Raw genomic sequence first — 24,013 nt, forward strand, 5'->3', positions numbered from 1 at the left:
CATGCTATACGGCAAATACATCCATAGATCTGCATTAACCTGATATTGCAGTATATAAATTGAGAAATCTCCTTGCTATTCCGGGCTCTGGGTGTCAGTATGGTGGAGGTTTGTAAACTAGGACCACAAGTGTCATGAAATATTACAGTATGAAGAATCCACGACTGCACACATCCGTCTATCTTCAGTGCCGTGTTTTTTTTAATTACTGTAGATTTAACTTATTAATGTCATTTAAAAATGGACAAAACGTGGACGTAAAAACTAGACAGAGGACTGAAGATAAAACTGATGTGTGCATGAGAACGTTCTAGACGCTTTCTTAGAAGTAAACCTAGTGAAGAAGCACACATCCAAATTGTCTCTAGATTTATTAAATATATTTCAGTCAGATGCAATTATCTTAAATATGAAAGACTCAGCTTTTTGGCCAGCGCCAACACAAAGATTCACACAACGGTTTAAATAGAGGAGCAGAACCTGGCTAAACGGATCTGGTCCAGTGTCTGCAGAATTAATTCTCTTGAAAAGTACAACATATTATATACAGCTATAAATTAACTCTAAATAGATTTTCTCTTTTCATCTTTGTTCTAAAAGTCTTCCGATTCCGGTATGGTTAGTTTTAATAATCAGGCCACAGTCTCGGGGGATCTGGCTCCTTGGTACACAGAAGGTCCATTTCATACCGACTGCAGCAGAGCTTGTAGCATCCTAGATGAGAGGGTAAAGTCTATGGGCAAGAGAGGAGGTTCAGTCCTGCTTCAATATCGACCAGTGCCGAAAAACGTCAAGAGGATTGTGCATTGACATTTCTGAATTTTTAATCACATTGAAGTTGAAGAGTCAGTAACGCACTAGGAAACAATGCGCTCCAGGCCCCCCAGCAGGAAATGAGGCCAAGTGTCTCCTGGAACAAGGTGTATTGCCAAAGATTTCCAGCTACTTTGAATCTGCAAGGAACAGACAAGTCACTGAGCATGTGCATCACACTATTGGAAATGTATTTTCCCCATGAAAACATACCCTCTATGTACTTGTCAGAAAAATCAGACCAGTATTTTGGCATCTGTGCAGAACTGCTGGCTGATCAGTGTGGGGTCCGCTCTGGTGGTGTTTCCAAAGCAAGATAGGATAAAATGCTTAAAAAAAGGAGCACTGGTCGCTACCGCACATTGAGAACAATGGGTGATGGATTTGAGGAGTTTTTCACACCGATGCCAATATCTTTTCTGTGTCAGAATTGGTGTATTACAACTCAAGAGTATAACTACACTGAGGTAAATGCATGCAGCCGACACGTCATCTATCCATGATGGCCAATGGCCGCAACAAAGAATGCGGCAGAAATTACTATTATTTGATACAACTGTATGAGGCTTGCACAAATCCCTTCACATGCTGCTGAAGTTACCCTATTCAGATTTATGGAATGGATGTTTAGTCACAGAAATTTGCTCTGTGAGTATGCCCTAAAAGTGCTCCAGTGATCTAGTCTATGCCAAAATCCTGACCTGAGACTGCTGACATTCCCCAGCATAAGTGTATTATTCCCCATTCACATGCAGCAGAAATTAATAAAATCAGTGCACAGTAAAGCTATAGAATAGCCCCATAAAACAAATGGAGCAAGGCCAAGTGTGTATCCTCTGGCACGTGGAAGGTGTAAGGGCTTACTTGCATGTCCATTTAATACAGGGGTGTGAAATCTGTATTAGTCAAGTACACAATCCTGCTCCTTTTCAGTGTCCCTGTGCTGTCCATAATTCTCACAGAGCCAGTAGGTTGGCAAAGATACTTGTCATACTTGCTGTATGTGAATGTAGGTGAGGGAATCCAGAGAGCTGCTCTGTATGTACCTGTGCTTACTCCATTGTGCTAAGCAGACTAGCCATGCATAGAGGCCTGGACTTCGGTCAGTCTGTTACAACTCGGGGTGCCCATCCTTTGTGCTCTCTGGTACAGCTCAGAGTCCCCAAAGTAACGAGCCCTGTATAGTAATCCTTCCTCTGAAAATAGGAAAGAAAGAAATTAGTATATTCACTTACACATAAAGCAAAAACTGCTGAAAATACTTTTACCCCAATTTGAAGTTAGATCTGCTATATATTCTGCAGACATAAACATAGAGCAGAATGACCTGGGCCGTGTGCATAGGAGTCGCTGCACTATAGCCCATTATGACACAGTGAGCTCCTGAATAGCCCGATCACTACTGTAATGACTGATAGGTAGCAAATGGGCAGTTCAGGAGCTCCGTGTGTCATAACATAACCGGCTCCTATACACACGGCCGAGGTCAGTCTGGGAAATACAGCACACGCACAGAGCTTTACCTTTGATAGGACTCTGTTATGGGACAAGGCCCTAAGGCTTCATTTTCCACCCTGTAAAGTATAGATTTCTTTCATTTGAAGCAATCCTTTAATACTGCCCCCCCCTCAAATACTCCCTTCTTTAAGCCTCTTGCAGACGATTGTGTCTGAGATCAATGTGCTATCCGTGTTTTTCCTAGATAACACACCTGTCCATTCATTTCGATACAAACACGGACGTTTGCACGAGTCTGAGTCCACACTGCAAAATATAGAGCAGATCCTATTCTGTACAGTGTTTGCAGCACGGACTTGCCCATAGAAGCATATGGCACTGATACTGAATAGAGATGAGCGAACACTGTTCGGATCAGCCGATCCGAACAGCACGCACCCCTAGAAATGAATGGAAGCACCTGTGACGCCGGCCGCCGGCAAAGTCAGCATCACAGGTGCTTCCATTCATTTCTATGGGTGCGTGCTGTTTGGTTCGGCGGATCCGAACAGTGTTCGCTCATCTCTAATACTGAAGACACAATGATGACACATGGTCAACAAAAAAGGAGCACTTATTACTAGTTTGGGAACCGCAAAATACACACGGCCATCTGCAACTAGGCTTATAGCAATGGACTGATGTCAGGGAAGCGGCAGTCAGCCCTGTAGATAGTACACCTCCATGTACTTACTCTGTTGCTTCTCCTTCCAGCAGTTATTCCTTAGATTGGCTATAAAGTCTTCTTCTACGCTTCTTTCTACATTTCTTAGATTATTGCCGGTATATTCCTCATCAAAACTTTCTGACACAAAATATGGAACCTTAAGGTGCTCAGTGAGCTTCTTGTGTATATGACCCACAGACCTGCACAGAAAAGATAGAACACAACCAGTTAATGTCTATTTTCATGTCCTTACATAAAGCTTTAGCTGTGGGTATTAAAGGTACGTTTAGACAATTTTCTCACAACTACAATCATACTAATATAATACAATACAACAAGACTTTTTTTTTTATCACAACTTGCAACCATTGTATCCATAATTGCCTTATGTGGATGGTGGTGTAGAATAATGACGGCAAACAAAGCGTACCTCCAACTATAAAACCAAGGTGACTAGAAGAGATACAAGTCATATACCCCAAGCTGACCATGGCTGTGATAATGGAACACATGGCATCATATAGTTATAATACCGTGCTCTCCTGGACAGCTGTAACTATACTGTAAACTGCACACAGAGGGGCACTACTATATAAGCAGCTTATTTTATGTAAATTAACAGTACAATGTGTGTACAAGAGGAGCAACACATTTGCTCACTAGAAGGATAAGTTCACACATGGTTTTTCGGTCCGGAACCTGAGGAATCTGTATCCATCTTCAGATAGGTCACTTGACCTAAATCACACAAGAGGGCTTTTCGGAGGGAAAGTCATTTTAGCAAAGGGAGGTCGAGCAGGGAAACTTTCCTCTGATATTACAAGGTTTTTTTTAATAAATTATAATACATTTGTGTAACATTTGTTAAAGGGATTCTATCATTAAAATGACATTTTTTTTCTTGATCACACATAGGAATAGCCTTAAGAGAAGATATTGTTATCCTACCGTTAGAGGTCTTCTCCGCACCGCCATTTGGTAGAAATCCTGGTTTTCGTCGATATGCAAATGAGTTCTCGCAGCACTGGGGGCAGGCCCTAGCACTCAAACAGCACTGGGGGCATCCCCAATGCTGCAAGAGAAATCTCCAGCATCGCCTCCATCTTCTTCAGGAATGGCCTCTCTGCGTCAGGCAGAGCTGACTGCACATGCGTGCAGCCATTTTTTTTTGTGGTCGCTTACCCCAGCTTACTGTGTAAGTGACCACAAGAAAATGGCCGCTTACACCAGGCAGGCATGCACAGTCGGCTCTGCCGTCGGGCCTCGGGCATGCGTAGAAGTTTGAACCCAGCTCCGGAAGCAGACGCACAGAGAGACCATTCCTGAAGAAGATGGAGGTGGCGCTGGTGACTTCTCTCACAGCATCGGGGAAAACCCCAGTGCTGTTTGAACACTGGGGACCGCCCCCAGTACTGCGAGAGAACTCATTTGCATACAGACGGAAACTGGGATTTCTACTGAATGGCGGCGCAGAGAAGATTTCTAAAGGTAGGAGAAGAATAGCCTTTCTTGAGGCTATTCCTACGTGTGATCGAGAAAAAAAATGGGATTTTAACGATGGAATCCCTTTAGTTAGTGACCATAAAATTGCCAAAAAAATACTCTATAGCCTGCACCGAAAATATATAAAAATAAACCTTACAAATTTTAAAGTTTAAAACACTACCTCTTTCCATTTAAGTCAGAATATGGCAACAAAGAAATTTTTGGGTAAATATTAAAATTTGGCCTTTCCTTAGTTGTATTGACCCACTTAATGTAACTTTTACCACAGTGAATACTATAAACATTTAACGTGAAAAACAATTATGGAAGTGTGCCCCCACTCCCATCCCGCAAATAACTTAAGAGTTCAATCACTGTAATATATGGATTAATGAAGCCCATTAAAACTACAGCTTGTCCCCACAGAAATAAGACCTTATATGGCTGTGCTATTGCTCATGAAAGGCAAGGCTAAAAAATAGAAAACCTGAAAATCCACTCTAGTATAAAAGGGTTAAAGCTGCTGTTTGTTTTAGGTAGTTAATTGCTGTGTTGTTTACAATGTGTCATTGACCTTTCAGCCATAATTGGGTAAGGTCTCTTGTGTATATATAACCCCTTGTACTACTGACTAGCAGGACCTGGTGTAAGCGCTCAGAGGCTGCAACTTACTCGCATGTAAATTAGTTTCTGAACATTTAGGAGTCTTTTTTTTTAACTAATGTACTTGTGTAGCAGTTTATTTCATTAATATTCGTACCCTGCAAAACTGACCCAATGCTATACAGACATAAGCCTTATGTATAAACATTGTTGGTGCAGTGTTAGGATAGGTTACCAAAGATTGCACAAAGTTTCACACAGATGGAAGAGATCAAAACAAGTTGTAAGGTCTTTAACCACTTCAGTACCGGGCCAATTTGTGGTCCAGGACCAGAAACATTTTAGGTTTATTTTGTATGTGCGGTTTTGAGGGCTGTAACATTTTTCTCGTATGTCTCAGTCAACTAATTTTTGCGTCTTTTTTCGGGGACACATAGGGCTTTATTTTTATGTTATTTTTATTTTCAAATGTGTTTTAATTTTTTTTTTAATATCCAGGGAAATCTAAACAAAATAGGAGGGAAATTGTCTGGTTTTCAATTTTTTATTTAATAAACACAAAGTGTCACTGAAAAACTTTATAAAATAGTTTTTCCTCTCCGTTACGGTAATTTTTATTTTGTATGGTGTTGTCGGGGGTGGGGCTATATCCTTTAATAACAGTGTTTTATTAGCGTATTATTTTTTTTTTATTATTTTATTTACATTTTTTTAAAACTTTTTTTATTATATATATTTTTTTATTTTCAGATTGTGTCCCCATAAGGAGACCTTTGGGGACATCTGATCACTTATTTTTTTTGTACTGGAAGCCGATTTCTCCTATAACTGGGGCTGCTACATTTAACCCCAGTTGCAGGAGAAATCCTACCTCCTGCACGCTGTTTATACAGCTTACTGAGCTGATCTGAGTCCTGTAGGACCCAGCAGCTTTTGCAAGACTCTGCTCCCGGCGGATCATGTGACCACCGGGTTAGAGGGCAGCTGAATTATGGCAGCGTCCATAGCTGTGTATACAGCGCTCATTTAGTGCTGTATACACAGTGATCGAGAAGGCAGGGGAGGTAATAAATCTGCCCTGTCTTCTCTCTGGGAGCTCCGGATGAAGTTACAGCCGGCTCCCACTGAAAGCAGCTGCACGATCTCCATGCAGCTGCTGTGTTCTGACTGGACGCACAGGTACGTCCTGTCAGAACTAGGCAACCACTTCCCGGACATATATAGTCTATGGGTGGTCCGGAAGTGGTTAAAGAGGAGAGGTCACTATGCTGTGGTCTCTGGGAACGGGGTCTCTATGTGCTGTATGTCATGGAGTGTAGCCCGTTTGGCTAGTTTAGTGAAAAAACATTTTTTGACTTTTTTTTTTAAACTTCTGTGTGTCGTCAAAAGGGGGTGTGGCAAGGGCAGATTTATCATCCGTTATAGCCGAAATCTGACATAAATGACGTGGGAAATAAACACCAGGAGGGCGCGCCTTGTCATAAATGAGGCTCACCCTCCATTGACTCTAGTGTTATGCAGATGGAACGTTTATACATTTACTAGCAGGAGGACCCGGCTTTGCACAGGTATATTTCATTTTCTGTTTGTGTATTAGCCCCATAAGAATTGCCCAGTTTCACACTGGTGTATTTTGTATGTCATGTGTGTGTGTGTCCATAAGCATCATGTGATCATGTGTATCTCAGCTTGGATATCAGTGAAAAATCTGCGATCGGTTGTTATGGATACCTGGACTGTGTATGTGACCTTGTACACAGTGTCATCAACAGGGCCCTGTATCTCAGGAATGGTACAATCTGAGAGGGTTGAGGCCTAAAACCTTACCGGACACCTGATGTATTTGTGTGCCAAATTTGGTGAAGATCGGTCGAGCTGTTTGGTAGTGCATAGAGGACAGACAGAAACTCATAATTTTATATATATATATATATGATGAAGACTGGCATTGTTAATACCTTAGTGTTTCTTTTTTACAGTTTGGAAACAAATTGGTATTTTAGAAAACTATTGATAAGTCATACTGTAGTCAATGAACAAGTCCTGTGAGCTGATCACAGGCAAAGGGGCACATGCATAGATATAGAACAGCACTGTATGTACTTACGGTCTGTGGCTCAGGCTGTAAGGCGGATTGGACACCATCAATTGACTCAGGGCAGACACAATTATCAGGATCAAAATGGGCATCAACTGAACAAACATTCCAAGAGTTCCCTGCATAAAAACATGAAATAGTCACAGCTTTAACTATATAGAAGTGGGGCACATTAAAAAAAAATAAAAAATAAAAAGCAGTAGCGGGTTCTTGTTTAGTTTTTTCTTTTTTGGCAAAAGATCAGTCTGGATTTCAGGCTGGAATTTTAAACTCTGTGAACCCAATGGTAGAGGACATGGTAAAATATTAAGAAAGGAATATATTATTATTATTATTATTATTATTATTATTATTAATAATAATAATAATAATATTTTTCTGTGATGCAAAAAGGATGGGTCTTTCTCCCTTGTTCTGGTTTGGCCTTAAATAGGACTTTTCATGTCTTCGGACACATGCGATTTTATATATTGCTAGAAAGCAGACAGCGCGATGAATTAAGCACACTGTCGGCTTTCCCGTTATGTGCCCTGGGGCTGGAAATATCAGTGTAGTTAGTTTTGGCACCAATCTCTGCCCACCGTCAGAAGGACGTTCCTGACAGTCTAGCTGGGCTGTGAGGAACACCCCTCCTGACTATACTCGTCCACAGCCCTGTACTGTCAGAGGGGTGTTTCTTACCACCCAACAATGTCGCTAAACTGTGAAGAATGCCCCCTCCCCAGTACAAGTCTATGGACGAGTACTGTCAGGGGGAGGTGTTCCTCACAGCTAAGCTGGACTGTCAGGAATGCCCTTCTGATGGTGGGCAGAGATTGGTGCCAAAACTAACTGCACCGATATCTCCAGCCCCGGGGCATATAACGGGAAAGCCGACAATGCACTAAATTCAGTCTGCTTTCTAGCGGTATATAAAACCACATGTACCTGAGGGCATGAAAGCTCCACTTTAATCCCAGACAATGTCTCTAGGTTTCATAGAAAACCAGGCAATGCTCTACAGGGGGCTACTTTCTAAAAGATGGCGCTAGAGTGAGTTTTGTGGCCTGCAAAGTCAATCTGCTTAAAGAGAACTAGTACCTTCTGACCTCAGCCAAGTATTAAGAATTTAGTTGGAATTAAAATATCTACGCCATGTGTACAAGACCTTTCAAAGGCATCAGTCACATAGCTCCCTCTAGTGGCCAAACCATTACTTAACAGAATCCCTGAGATCTTCAGAAGAACTGATCAATATGACATGCAGAAAATGTACTTACATCGCCTTGGTGTTCTCGTCTGTCTGGTCTTTGAGAGTATGTGTAATGCATTCTGCCATTGCTGTATACGTGAACATTACCTAAACGTAAAAAAATAAAATCAGAATGTGTAATTCACTTTATATAAAAGTGTTTGTCAAATCCAGACGTGGATTCAGGAGGAATGAGAAATGAAAAAGTAACTTCTACTTCATCTTGCATGTAATAACAAGTGTGAATCCATCCTAAATTTGCAGTTTTAAGGACACTATCATTTTACAAGTAAACCTATTAAAAGAGAGCCATAAAAGACGCTTACTAGAAGGGAATCCTCCTCCAAAGAACATATTGAAGAGGTCTTCAGGAGAGATGTCTGCTTCAAAGCCTCTGTGGAAGTCGGAGTGGCCATGTCGTGAGGCACTGACTTTCTCGTCTCCAAACTGATCGTACTGCTTTCTCTTCTCTGCGTTGCTTAACACTGCATATGCATTCCCAATGGCTAAAGACACAAAAGAAATGGATGATAGTCTAGAAATAATGGAATATATCTTATTGAAACACAAAATTAAGCGATGTGAAAGTATCAGTAGAGCAGAAGCACACTCACATTTCCCCACATTACTGCTGGGCATCTTGTAATCTGCCGTATTGTTCATTTACTCAATGGACACCGCTCCAGTACCAAGCAGCCTTGTATGGGGTTCCCTGGTGTGTCACATGATCACTAGTCTGGTTGGCCAATTTATACATCTTTGGGCAGACGGGAAGTCTCAGATTCACATCAATGCTCTCATTATGATCACTTGTAACAATATCCTGCAATATACCTTAGGGCTAGTTCACATGTAGTTATTTGGTCCGGATTTTGACACGAAATCTGTCAAAATCCATGTCAAAAAACCGCCTTCCTTTGAATTCAATGGGAGCCGGTCATTTTCTCTCGCTTGCGGAAAAAAAAGAAGTGACCTGCCCTATCTTGACACGGATTCCGGCGCGGAGTCCGTGTCAAGACAATCCCTCCAGACTAATTACTAAGGTAATGTTGCACCTATTGGACTACCTAAATGTATGATGGTGCTCAGCATGTCCTACAATGCACCGGGGCTGGTTTGATGTTGAGTTTCCTGATGACAGACTCCCTTTTAATAGGTTTTTAACATTTATCAATTGACTAGACTAGAAGCAGGGTATAACTAATACTCGCCTGTCCACCTGGTCCCTGCTAGTGTTTCACTTTTTCTGCAGCAATGACCTAGCTGTATATCAATGTACACGAATGTCCCATCCTTGCTACAGAACAGCAGAGTGGTGGAGAAGGAACTAACAGGTTAATAACATTACCTGATTTTAGTAACAAATCCGGTTATGTTCCTGTTTTGCTAGGCTGAATTATCAGTAGATGTTCTTATCTGGGTCTTAAGTGTACCACAAAATAATAAAGCCCAGATAATATTTTCCTATACATACAGTCAGGTAATGACTAACATCCTGCCTTGAACTCAATGATCCTGCAGCCACCATGATATGTCTGCTCAGCAGAGGTAACACATGGAAACTGCTCAGGGAATAGAGAACAGTAAGTACAAGCCTGCTAGCCAAACACACAAAGTGCTCTAGCTTTTTGATATATACTGCATTTATTTCCAGTCTGCTAGGTTTGGCCTCAGGAACTGGTAACAGCTCCTCCAAAGACATTATTCAAAGGAGATGTACCCTGTCACAGACTGTCAGGAACGCCCTTCTGACTATAAAGCGCTACGGTACCAGGACCGAAAGCTCTTTACCTGGGGCACAGATCGGGAAAGCCGGCAGTGCGCTGAATTCAGCAGTATATAGAACTGCATGCACCCAAATCCATGAAAGGTCCTCTTTAAAGGAATCATTCTTAGTAGATTCTCAGGCTAGGCCAGGACCACTGCAGATCAGCTGCTCCCAGTAATGTAAACATGGCGATAACTGCACTGCTGACTTGTACAAACTGTATCAGAGGCTTTAGATGCCACAGCATTGTCCTGTAGACTTCAATGAGGCAATGGTTAGGTCATCAGTATTAGAGCAGTCCATATAAACCAAAGATGTGCTGGATCCTCAGGGACTTATTGTAGACAATCTGTACTCTATGGTGGTTACAAATCATAAGGTCCCATATGATAACTCAAAAGTACCAAATATTAGTCACCGCAGTATTCGGCTATGTTCACAGTCTAATTGAGAGAGGAATTTGATCGTGGTTTTCTGCCTTAAAATCCTAGCCAAAAAACAGAATGATGACATATTGCGAGCTTTCAGAGCAACTTGGTTCCTTCATCAGGCTGTATAACACAATATCTGAAGGCGAGCACATTCATACAGGAATACAGTGTTTGATGTACAAATGATGGAAAACAGTACAGCAAATAAACACATACAATGAGTGAGCGCTCACTGGAGTTCAAGAGGTGTCTGCTCTCTATTTAAAGCATAGGCCACCTGACCAATGGTGCATGTGAATGCCTGCATGCTGACTGCTTTCTTACATGTATGGCCAGCTTTATTTCCACACCATAATGTTCCTCCAGCCTCCAGACATCGTAACACTATCTATGTATGATTCTGATAAAAATGGATCCAGTAAGAGGATATAACCATTTCATGTGAATGAACAAAGTGAAGGCATTAGAGCATCATCAGAGGGTCCTCCAGCAGTGTATAGAGACCCCCTACCGCTGTAGACATTAATACATATGGCTGCCTCTTCTGTACATGGTCATATTCACAGCCCTCCTGTTAGCCATCTACAAACGCACATGGTGAAATACTTTGGTAGTTAGGTATAGAAGGCTACTATCTCTCAGTACCTCAGTGTGGGAGAAGAATAAACACCTTTCTAAGCCAAATCTCCTGCATTACGGGCAGGCGGGCACTGGGAATACCACCACTTGTGCTCCAAAGGGCTTGCAAACTGCATAGAGGACAATATTGCCTAATCATCTTGTTTGCTATCAATCCACCTAAACCCCTCAGCAAACAGTCTAAATGCATACAAGAAGAACATGATGTGCTGGCTACTGGTGTCTACCTCAAGACCCTGCTCACTGATAAGGACCTGACACTGGTTTGGGACAGTCCCTTTTTTAAAATCTTTTCAGCAATAAACTGATGATAGGGAACACTGCGTCTATGTGTCCAGAGCTCAGCTACAATCTGGGTCAGTGGTTTGTGTGTATAACCGGTAACTATTCCAATAAAGACTTAAAGGGCTTGTCCTATTGAAGACACTTCTCTTCTACCCACAGACAGCTGCAACCCCATAGAATTGAATGAAGCGCTAGTCATAGAAGCACACTGACAATTCATTCATGTGGGGGATGGGGGGTCAGTACAAACTGTAGCAGAGGCTTTGGGTACTACAGCGCTGCCCCGTAGACTTCAATAAGGGAATTTGTATCTTCACTGGTGTAACACATAATATACATTAAAAACTTACACTAGGTTCACACCTGCACTTGCGTTCTTGTCGCCCTCTTGGAGAAATGCAGAGAATTCCTGCTTGTAGTCCGGCATTATTAAAGGTAGGTTTGTTTGTTTTTTTTTTAGGAAAAAGCCATTCACACAATTCAGCTTGAAACTACACATTTATCTTCTGAGCAGGGGACCCCTCTATATGATGGGGGCAATGATCAGGATAGGAAGCTCCTAGGACTGTTTATTCCTGAATTGGTGGCTACATGTACCAGTCATCTGTCCTGTATGTATGTACGGTAAGCTCATCCCTACACAGTTTGCATTGGTACCACAACTGTGGAAATCATCTTGTGTAGTACCAGTTCCAAAGACGCCTCATCCAATGGACCTTAATGGCTACAGACCTACAACAATGACATCCCACTTTATGAAGGTCTTAGAGTAACTGGTTCTGACACATCTCCAACCTCTAGTGAGTTCTGCTATGGACCCTCTCTAGTTTGCCTATTGGAGTGGATGATTCCATCATCCACCTTCTACACAGAGCTCTCTCTCACCTGGAGAAACCAAGGAAATGGATCTGAGACTATAGACCTAAGTATGTGAGAGCCCAGGACTGTGTGTCTGACACTGTGATCTGTACCACAAGGTACAGTTCTTGCCCCTTTCCTCTTCACACTGCAGACTTTAGGTGCACTCATCCAGCTGTTACTTACAGAAGTACTCCGATGACTCTACAATAGTAGGCCTCATCACAGACAGAGATGACAGGGAGTACAGAGGATTACACCGGAACTTAGTGGAATGGTGTCAGTGGAACCACCTCAGGATTAATGCTGGGAAGACCAAGGAGATGGTGGTGGACTTCAGTAAGCGGAGACCTGCTCCAAAACCAGTGGACATCCAGGGGAAAGGCATTGAAATAGTCAGGACCTATAAGTACCTGGGAGTGCTCCTCAGTAATAAGCTGGACTGGGCAGATCACCTGGAGGCGCTGCACAGAAAGGGTCACAGCAGACTCTACCTGCTCAGGAGGCTAAGGGCCTTCGGAGTCCAGGGGACACTTCTTAGGGCCTTCTTCAACTCTGTGGTTGCCTCAGCCATCTTTTTCGGTGTGGCCTGCTGGGGGAGTAGCATATCAGCTAGGGACAGAAATAGATTTGATAGGCTGATTAGAAGGGCCAGCTCTGTCCTGGGGAGCCCCCTGGACTCCCATCCCATGTATGAGCCCATGATAGCATTGGGCAATACTTGTCAGTGACAGACTGCTTCACTTTAAGTGTGAGAAGGATGTGACCGCCCCAGGGACACTTTCTGATAATCCGGTGATGTTCCATTTCACCGCTTCTGAAACGGAACGTCACCAGTACTCAAGGCTGTGCACAGTGAAGAGGAGCTGGCTCATACATTGGAGGCTAGGCAAGTATAATGCTATAAGGCTATCAGTGGGCAGTAAAGCTAGCTTAGCGTAGCTAGGGAGTGAGGGGTGCTAGTAGTGGGCGGGATAGCTTATTTTAGCTAGGGAGACAAGGTGGGAGTGTAACAGTGAGAGAGGATGGGGGAGAGCAGTGACAGGGAGATAGCGTGGAAGGTACACAGGAAGTTACATAGTAGGAAGGTACACATGTACACAAATGCAGAAGATACCACAGGCACCTAGCAATCACTCAAAACACTGCTAAAAGTATATGGGTACACTTTTAACCCATTAATAACTAACAGACCTTTTAAAAAATATGTATTTTTTTGCCCAGAAAACCCCTTTAAGTTGTGATCTCCCTTCTACTATTTTTTACCCTAATCTTTTATCTGTACGGACTGTCAAACTGTAATGCCTCTACCATAGAGCTTTAGTATTATTATTGTATTATCTATGCTGCTGTAACACACTATTAAAGGATTATCTTATCTTATCTTACACAGGGCAATGTGCTGTATAACCCCTTATCACCTTACAAGAGAGCTTGTTCGGCAACTCACTGCTGCCACCTCCAGGGTGAAGGCACACATTGCAGCTGGATTTATTGATTATTGCTAGAATAAAGGCTCTTAAAATAAATTTCCACTATTATTTATCATGCAGCCCCCACAAAAAAAAAAAAAAGTTCACTACTAAAACTCTTGTCAATTGGACCCACGCAGCTACATGAACTAAAAAATAGAGACCTGTAAAACCAGGGGGAAGCCAATATTGTAGCAGATTCTCATGCAAAAATGAGCAGCCTGAAGGGACAGTTTTATCAGTGTCATGAATGGGCGGCTGCATGACCAGCAGTCTATGAGGGGACTGAATCGCTCTAGTGAGTGCTGGCTAGCTGCCATTGCTGACCCAGCAGCTTGCTCATATCACAGGTAGAAACTGGTAGGGCTGATAGTTTTTCATGTGCACTTTTGATGCCCTAGTGAGGCAATATACACTCACCGGCCACTTTATTAGGTACACCATGCTAGTAACAGGTTGGACCCCCTTTTGCCTTCAGAACTGCCTCAATTCTTCGTGGCATAGATTCAACAAGGTGCTGGAAGCATTCCTCAGAGATTTTGGTCCATATTGACATGATGGCATCACACAGTTGCCGCAGATTTGTCGGCTGCACATCCATGATGCGAATCTCCCGTTCCACCACATCCCAAAGATGCTCTATTGGATTGAGATCTGGTGACTGTGGAGGCCATTGGAGTACAGTGAACTCATTGTCATGTTCAAGAAACCAGTCTGAGATGATTCCAGCTTTATGACATGGCGCATTATCCTGCTGAAATTAGCCATCAGATGTTGGGTACATTGTGGTCATAAAGGGATGGACATGGTCAGCAACAATACTCAGGTAGGCTTTGGTGTTGCAACGATGCTCAATTGGTACCAAGGGGCCCAAAGAGTGCCAAGAAAATATTCCCCACACCATGACACCACCACCACCAGCCTGAACCGTTGATACAAGGCAGGATGGATCCATGCTTTCATGTTGTTGACGCCAAATTCTGACCCTACCCTCCGAATGTCGCAGCAGAAATCGAGACTCATCAGACCAGGCAACGTTTTTCCAATCTTCAACTGTCCAATTTCGATGAGCTTGTGCAAATTGTAGCCTCAGTTTCCTGTTCTTAGCTGAAAGGAGTGGCACCCGGTGTGGTCTTCTGCTGCTGTAGCCCATCTGCCTCAAAGTTCGACGTACTGTGCGTTCAGAGATGCTCTTCTGGCTACCTTGGTTGTAACGGGTGGCTATTTGAGTCACTGTTGCCTTTCTATCAGCTCGAACCAGTCTGGCCATTCTCCTCTGACCTCTGGCATCAACAACGCATTTCCGCCCACAGAACTGCCGCTCACTGGATGTTTTTTCTTTTTCGGACCATTCTCTGTAAACCCTAGAGATGGTTGTGCGTGAAAATCCCAGTAGATCAGCAGTTTCTGAAATACTCAGACCAGCCCTTCTGGCACCAACAACCATGCCACGTTCAAAGGCACTCAAATCACCTTTCTTCCCCATACTGATGCTCGGTTTGAACTGCAGGAGATTGTCTTGACCATGTCTACATGCCTAAATGCACTGAGTTGCCGCGATGTGATTGGCTGATTAGAAATTAAGTGTTAACGAGCAGTTGGACAGGTGTACCTAATAAAGTGGCCGGTGAGTGTATGTATATATGATTGTGGTCATTAAGTGTCCTCCTTCTGCTTCCCTGTCAATCCTATAACATGAGAGTAGTTAAATCTGCTGAACTACCAGCGGAGGCCTCACTAATCTGATTTACACTGGGCTTTATCCTGAAATCATACTTGCCAGTAGCTAATCCTGTATGGCAAAGCTACGGCTCATGGGTTAACTGACCTGAGAGCCATGACACCACATCTAGATTAACACTGTACTGACCTGGTTATACCGCGTGGTCATCATGGCTACAATAAACATTTTATACCTAGAAATACTATATAATTTATACATTTAGTGTACACATATACACTCACCGGCCACTTTATTAGGTACACCTGTCCAACTGCTCGTTAACACTTAATTTCTAATCAGCCAATCACATGGTGGCAACTCAGTGCATTTAGGCATGTAGACATGGTCAAGACAATCTCCTGCAGTTCAAACCGAGCATCAGTATGGGGAAGAAAGGTGATTTGAGTGCCTTTGAACGTGGCATGGTTGTTGGTGCCAGAAGGGCTGGTCTGAGTATTTCAGAAACTGCTGATCTACTGGGATTTTCACGCACAACCATTTCTAGGGTTTACAGAGAATGGTCCGAAAAAGAAAAAACATCCAGTGAGCGGCAGTTCTGTGGGCGGAAATGCGTTGTTGATGCCAGAGGTCAGAGGAGAATGGCCAGACTGGTTCGAGCTGATAGAAAGGCAACAGTGACTCAAATAGCCACCCGTTACAACCAAGGTAGCCAGAAGAGCATCTCTGAACGCACAGTACGTCGAACTTTGAGGCAGATGGGCTACAGCAGCAGAAGACCACACCGGGTGCCACTCCTTTCAGCTAAGAACAGGAAACTGAGGCTACAATTTGCACAAGCTCATCGAAATTGGACAATTGAAGATTGGAAAAATGTTGCCTGGTCTGATGAGTCTCGATTTCTGCTGCGACATTCGGATGGTAGGGTCAGAATTTGGCGTCAACAACATGAAAGCATGGATCCATCCTGCCTTGTATCAACGGTTCAGGCTGGTGGTGGTGGTGTCATGGTGTGGGGAATATTTTCTTGGCACTCTTTGGGCCCCTTGGTACCAATTGAGCATCGTTGCAACGCCAAAGCCTACCTGAGTATTGTTGCTGACCATGTCCATCCCTTTATGACCACAATGTACCTAACATCTGATGGCTACTTTCAGCAGGATAATGCGCCATGTCATAAAGCTGGAATCATCTCAGACTGGTTTCTTGAACATGACAATGAGTTCACTGTACTCCAATGGCCTCCACAGTCACCAGATCTCAATCCAATAGAGCATCTTTGGGATGTGGTGGAACGGGAGATTTGCATCATGGATGTGCAGCCGACAAATCTGCGGCAACTGTGTGATGCCATCATGTCAATATGGACCAAAATCTCTGAGGAATGCTTCCAGCACCTTGTTGAATCTATGCCACGAAGAATTGAGGCAGTTCTGAAGGCAAAAGGGGGTCCAACCCGTTACTAGCATGGTGTACCTAATAAAGTGGCCGGTGAGTGTATATTACATTGTATAATTACCAAAGCCTTACCAAATATGCCTACATTTTGATTCAGTGTTTCATAGGTTTTGTATGCCAGCAGACAGACATACAACACAAAACTTTGATATAACAGAACACCCTAAATCTTAAACCTATCTTACTCGCTCCTACCCCTCCCCCTGTCCTCTCCGGTGAACTATGCTCAACTAACGCTCAATCCACACGCAATAAACTCAACAACATTCACAACTTTTTCATTTCTAACGAATTTACATTTCTCGGCATCACAGAAACATGGCTGACACCCTCAGACACCACCTCCCCCGCTGCCCTCTCCTATGGGTGGTCTGCAAATCTCACACACTTTCCACCCCAACAATAAACCTGGTGGAGGTGTAGGCGTCCTCCTGTCACACAATTGCTCATTCACTCCAATACAAGCGCTACCTACCCTCAACCCCCTCCTTTGAAGTGCGCTCGGTTCACATCTACTCATTCTCCAAGCTCCGACTGGCCGTCATATATTGACCTACGGGACCTACTGCTGCCTTCATCGACTATTTCACCACCTGGCTCACACACTTTCTATCCACAGAAGCCCCCACCATCATCATGGATGATTTCAACATCCCCGTTGACATAGACCACCCCCCTGCCTCCATTTCCTCACCGCCTCCTTTGGTCTTTCTCTATGGTCCTCCTCTGCCACCCACATAAAGGAGCACAACTACTTGCTGCTCCTCATCCTTAACCATCACTGACGAAAAACTCTCCACCCTAATCTCTAAATCCCACCTCACCTCCTGCGTGCTTGACCCGAACCAGTCACATCTCATCCCCAAACTCACTGAAGTCATTACTCCAGCCCTAACCCATCTCTTCAACCTATCCCTAGCCAGTGGATCCTTCCCCTCCGCCTCCAAACATGTCACCATCACACATATACTTAAGAAACCGTCCCTCGACCCGTCCTCTCCAACCAACTATCGTCCCATCTCACTGCTCCCATACACCTCAAAACTGCTTGAGCAACATGTCCACTCCGAACTCTCCTCCTATCTCTCATCCAACCTGCTCCTTGACCGACTTCAGTCAGGCTTCAGACCCTGACACTCCACTGAAACTGCCCTAACAAAAGTCACTAATGACCTGCTAACCGCCAAAGCCAAGTGTCATTAGGGCTAGTTCACACGTGGGCAAAGGGGCGGATTTTGACAGCGGATTTCGCTTCAAAATCCGCCCCTTTACAATGGTGGTCTATGTAGACCACTGGGCTTTTTTTTTCCCGCAAGCGGCGGGCTGCCGCTAGCGGAGAAAAGAAGCGACCTGCCCTATCTCAAGGCGGAAGCCGCGCGGCTTCTGCCCCCGGCAGCTCCCTCCTATGTCGGCTCATTCATTTGAGCTGACAGCGGAGGGGAAAGCCGCGACCGCGATGGTCGCGGCAGGCGGGTTTTGACAAGAGAGAGACGCGGCTCGACGCTTCTCTCTCGGTGTCAAAACCCGCGTGGGTAGTTCACGTGTGAACTGACCCTCACTCTGTCCTCCTCCTCCTTGACCTCTCCTCTGCCTTTGACACAGTCGACCACTCTCTCCTGTTAGAAACTCTCTCATCCCTTGGTATCTCAGACCTGGCCCTTTCCTGGATCTCCTCATACCTCACCAACCACACATTCAGCGTCTCCCACTCGCACACCACCTCCTCACCACCTCTCTGTAAGTGTCCCTCAAGGCTTCGTCCTAGGACCCCTCCTGTTCTCCATCTACACCCTTGGCCTGGGCCAACTCATAGAATCTGATGGTTTCCAGTACCACTGTTATGTCAATGACACCCAAATCTGCATCTCTGGACTAGACATTACCTCCCTGCTGGCCAGAATTCCAGATTGTTTAACAGCTGTAGCCTCCTTCCTCTCCTCCCGCTTTCTCAAACTCAACATGGAGAAAAAGGAGTTCATCATCTTCACCCCACCCCGTACAGCCCCTCTACCTGACCCATCTATCAAAGTTAACAGTCACACTTACCCCTGTCCCATGAGTCCGATGCCTTGGGATAACCCTGGACTCCGACCTATCCTTCAAATCACACGTTCAAATCCTCAACACTCGCTGCTGCCTCCAACTCAAGAACATCCATCGAATCTGTGCCTCCCTCACCCCAGAAACTGCTAAAACCCTAGTCCATGCCGTCAAAATCCCCCACTTAGATTACTGCAACACCCTTCTCTATTGACTCCCAGCAACCAGCCTATTTTTTTTTATATAAGTGTCCGTTTGCGAACGCCGGAGGAGGACGGGACCGGAGGACATCGGAGGAAGAAGAGGCGAAGAAGAGGCGTGGACGAAGATTAAGACACACCCTGAATGCCCGCCCAGCGTGCACATTCGGTAAGTAGATCACATTCTTTTTTAGGTTATTATTTTAAACATTTAATATAACATTTACGGTGCCTGAATAGCCTTTTTAAAGGCTCTTCACGCATATGTGGGGCTCTATCAGCATGATTTTGCTGATAGAGCCCCTTTAAAGGGGGGGGGATAACAACTCAAAGAGACATTAGAATAACTCATTCTGACATACCTATCTCTTTTGTATGCACTTTCTAACCCAGCTTCAGTAGTAGTAGTAGTAGTGGTGCCATAGTTCTGAGCATCTTTACAGGGGATCTGAGTTTTCATAAACAGTTCATATGGGCAGGGTCTTGCTGAGCAGTCTGTTCTTGACTGTATAAGCCATCGTACATGATATTCTATCAGTTTTCTGTTGCTAATAATCACGTTAGAGCTGAGTAAAGCCATGTATCCAAGCAGACAAAACACTAATCTATGAGCAGTGTCAGTAAAGCTGCTTGCGGTCTTTGAATAATATCCCATCTGTAATCACACAAGCAGCCAGAAGTAGATACTAGTACATAGAAGGCTCTTCTTTTGTTAGGTTCACACTAGCGTTGCCTCTCTATCGCTCAGGTCCATAGGGGGACCCAAACAAAGGAGAGGTATATTCCCAGCACGCAGGACTTCTTCCTCAGCCAATTTTCGGGTGACACTGTGTGCACAGATGTGGCTATAGCCTTACATCATAAGCTGTGATATTTGCAGAATCCTCAGTCTTTTGTACAAATCAACAGCTACACTCGCTAACATAAGCAAGAAGGAATGTGATGTATCTAGGATGGACTTAGTAACAAGAGAATGAACAGCAAATATGCTAGAAGAGAGACACCTAGTGGCAGGAACTTTAGAGAGGTTTTTCAGGCAGAAAACAGCCACATTTTTAATTAAAGTGCATTAGATTTTGGTCCATAAACACAAGTTCTATGAAAGGAGACTAAGTTGTCTGAAAAGTTAGTGGCCATTTACAGACAATCTGAAATCTTGGTGGCACCAGCAGATCTCCACAAAGAACGCTGAGACTTTTGGCATCGCCTTGCCCTCTGCAAATTCAATAAATAGGTCAGCCAAGGACCCTCAAAGCTGCATGTGGAAGGCTTCTAATCACGTAACATTTCTCTCCCTACATAACTCCTTTAACACGGGTAACACCTTTCTAAGTGCAACTGGTGTGCCAATCTGGGATCTGCTCTCAGCCAACACCAAAGCAGAAGAGAAGCAGGCAGTGCAGTGTTAACATTGCGACTATTAACCCCATCACCTGCGGGCAATTTTCAATTTTCGTTTTTGACTCCCCTCCTTCCAAACCCCATAACTCTTATTCTTCCACTGTCGGAGCCATATGAGGTGTTTGTGGGACAAGTTTTTCCTCATCATGCTACCATTTATTATTCTGTACAATGTACTGGGAAGCTGGAAAATAATTCAGAATGGGGGTGGATTTGAAGAAAAACTGCATTTCTGCGACTTTTTTACAGGCTTCATTTTAACGGCGTTCATTGTGCAGCCAAAATGACAAGTCACCTGTATTCTATGTTTCGGTACGATTCAGAGGAAATAAAATTTATATGGTTTTATCTACATTTAACCCCTTAACAAAAATCCATAACTGTGGGGCAACATGGTGGCTCAGAGGTTAGCACTGCGCCCTTGCAGCGCTGGAGTCCTGGGTTCGAATCCTGCCAGGAACAACATCAGCAAGGAATTTGTATGTTCTCCCCTTATTTGCTTGGATTTCCTCCCATTCTACAAAGACATACTGATAGGAAAAAAAATGTACATTGTGATCCCTATATGGGGCTCACAATCTACATAAAAAAAATAAATCCATAACTGTGCCCCAAATTTTTTTTTCTACAAGTCACCATATTCTGACAGCCGTAACTTTTTTTTATACTTCCATGTACGGGGATGCATAGGGCGTCTTTTTTTTTTATTTTTATAGATTTGTAGAGCGGGCGTTTTCGGACACGGGGATACCTAACGTGTATGTGTTTCACAGAGTTTAAGTACTTTTACATGTGTTCTAGGGAAAGGGGGTGATTTGAATTTTTTATACTTTAATTTTTTTCTTGCATTTATTAGAACCCCTAGGGGTCTTGAACCTGCAATAGAAAGTATAGAATGACAGGCCTGAGAGCCTTCACAAGGCTCCCAGCTGTCATAGAAATGGGATGCAGGCCCCAGAGCTTTTTCCGGGTGCCTGTGATCCCCAGTAAAATGGCGGCACCCATCAGCTTTGACCAAGGCGCCAGAGGGGTTAATACCCGCAATCAGCGTGGGCACAGATAGCAGGCATTTACGCTGGGTGTCTGCTCTATAAAATAGCAGCCACCCAGCAGCTATGGTGGCCGCCATGTTTAAACACCCGGCATCCGCTGTACTAGTACGGTGGATGTTGGGAAGGGGTTAAACTAAATGGATGTCATGCATAGATGTCCTCCAGTCCACATGTGAATGTATACAGCATCTCCCTATTCTGGAGCATAGAAAAATGGTCCTGACGCTATGTCCTCAAAGTACGTGGTTAGAATTTGTTTTTTTTGTCGGTCTCATTTGGTTATCACCCTCTCTCATATTAAAGGTGACTTACCTTTAAACGCTTCAGTAGCGCCCGGTGCATGGTTTTTATCTGGATGAAATTTTAACGCTAGCTTTCGATAGGCTTTCTTCAAGTCATCATCTGGAGCGTCTCTTGTTACACCCAAGATTTCATAATAATCTTTGCACTGTTTTATCCTATAGGTAATAAATGTATTGGGTAAATTAAGTGAACAGAAGACCATGTATACTCTAAGACATGACAACTGCAGGTATCATTATTTACTTTGTTTTAAATGTCACGACTAGAGATGAGCGAGTACTGTTTGGATCAGCCGATCCGAACAGCACGCTCCATAGAAATGAATGGATGCACCTGGTACTTCCGCTTTGACAGTGGCCGGCCGCTTAACCCCCCGCGTGCCAGCTACGTCCATTCATTTCTATGCGAGCGTGCTGTTCGGATCGGCTGATCCCCACAGTACTCGCTCATCTCTAGTCACGACCAAAGAATGGAAACATACATATATACAGCAAAAGGCTACACTCCTATCCTAGAACCAGTGTAGAACAGTGCAGGAACCATGGAAAGTTTAGGGATTTTACACTTGAAATGCACATCCAGCACTTCCTAAGCTGTTCACCTCCTCATCTCAAAATGTCATATCAAAGAGGAGATTCTCATCTTTCATATGACACTAATATTCAGTTCTCACTCTATTTTTCCAGAGATATCGTAAAGTAAAAACATAGGACCTGCAGCTGTTCCCAATGACCATTGTCATCCAGTGATATCTCTAGAAACCTTATGAAAGATGAGAATCTCCTAAAAGCACATTTCTAGATTTTATAATAAATGACTTAAATGTTATCTCCTCTTCATTACACACAAGGAGAAGCCGGGGACAGCTCTCAATAGAGAAACAAGCGAAAGAATGAAGAAATGTAGGATTTCACAGAAAGGAGACAATTTGCTTATCCTTTAAGCCCTAGATTTTTGGGGGGATTGGTTAAACTTACTGATGCACAAATGAAATGTCCAGCTTCAATATTGTATAATACATCTGATCCGCGGGGATCCAACACCCGCAGATCAGATGTATTGAGAAAGGATGGCTCCCAGTGTTGCATGCAGGACTTTTTCAGCGGACGATTTTTGACAGACACTGCAACAGCGTTCCACTGTTTCCAAAACTCCTGACCGCTCCAGGATTGCAGAGCCACATGCCATGAAAACACAAGGAAAATGCCCTTTTAAGCATACTAGTCATTTATTTTCTCCATTCACTGGATTTTATTTTTCGCTGAAGCCCAGACATCCCTGCAGAAAGCCACAGTCACACAAAGTACTAAGGAAACATCAGCTATCTACTAAAAGCTCAAAGTGATCTACAAAAACCTTTTTTGTTCAACCACAAAATGTTTCTTGCAAAATACAGCCTCTACCGCAGTATCTGCCACCTACATGCTGTACGCTGCTCAGATACAGGTCAGATGTTTACATAGTACCGCGTTTCCCCGAAAGTAGGTTACCCCCCGAAAGTAAAGCATGTTTTTTTTTTTTAGTTGAATTGCCTAATATAAGGCACCCCCTGAAAATAAGGCATTCCCAAAAATCATTACAGCCGGCTGAACACTGTGATGTGCTCCATGTGCACAGGTATGCCGACTGCTGCCTCTGCTGTTGTATCCACTGTCCCTGCTGCTGTCCGATGAGCTGGGAGATGCCCACTGTACATATGCTGCGGGGAGTTCACTCTCCCAGCTCATCCAAGAGGCAGAGGCAGTAGCCGGCTTTCCTGTGCACACAGAGCACAGAGTCCATCTGGCTGTTGTGTCAGTGAAGTGAGGATAGCTAAGCCCCGCCCACGAAAGCCCCATCCCCGAAGCCTCACTAAGCCCCGCCCACCACTGCCGGGACAAACAGCAGCACCAGCGCTGCTACAAAGATGGGAAAGGTAAGTAGCATACCTTATCCCCCCCTTCTATACTTGGCAGTCATACCGGCGCTCCACTAAGGAAGTGCCGGCATGACTGCCGATTGTCATAAGACGTCCCCCGAAAATAAGACAGG

At 43.9% G+C, this 24,013-nt stretch overlaps 1 protein-coding gene across 1 annotated transcript in view; it reads right to left on the reverse strand.

Moving 5' to 3' along the window:
* Positions 1-354: 354 nt before the first annotated feature.
* Positions 355-24,013, reverse strand: part of DNAJB12 (DnaJ heat shock protein family (Hsp40) member B12) — a 46,635-nt gene continuing 22,976 nt past the window's right edge. The window contains exons 3-9 of the mRNA XM_075258242.1: positions 21,992-22,137; positions 8,721-8,900; positions 8,423-8,502; positions 7,173-7,282; positions 3,005-3,177; positions 1,860-2,009; positions 355-953 (exon numbers count right to left, since the gene is read on the reverse strand). Of these exons, the coding sequence (XP_075114343.1) occupies positions 1,888-2,009; positions 3,005-3,177; positions 7,173-7,282; positions 8,423-8,502; positions 8,721-8,900; positions 21,992-22,137 (811 nt within the window). The 3' untranslated portion in view covers positions 355-953; positions 1,860-1,887. The remainder of the gene's footprint in view (positions 954-1,859; positions 2,010-3,004; positions 3,178-7,172; positions 7,283-8,422; positions 8,503-8,720; positions 8,901-21,991; positions 22,138-24,013) is intronic.

Source organism: Leptodactylus fuscus, chromosome 10, assembly GCF_031893055.1.
Source record: "Leptodactylus fuscus isolate aLepFus1 chromosome 10, aLepFus1.hap2, whole genome shotgun sequence".
Classification (NCBI taxonomy): Eukaryota; Metazoa; Chordata; class Amphibia; order Anura; family Leptodactylidae; genus Leptodactylus; species Leptodactylus fuscus.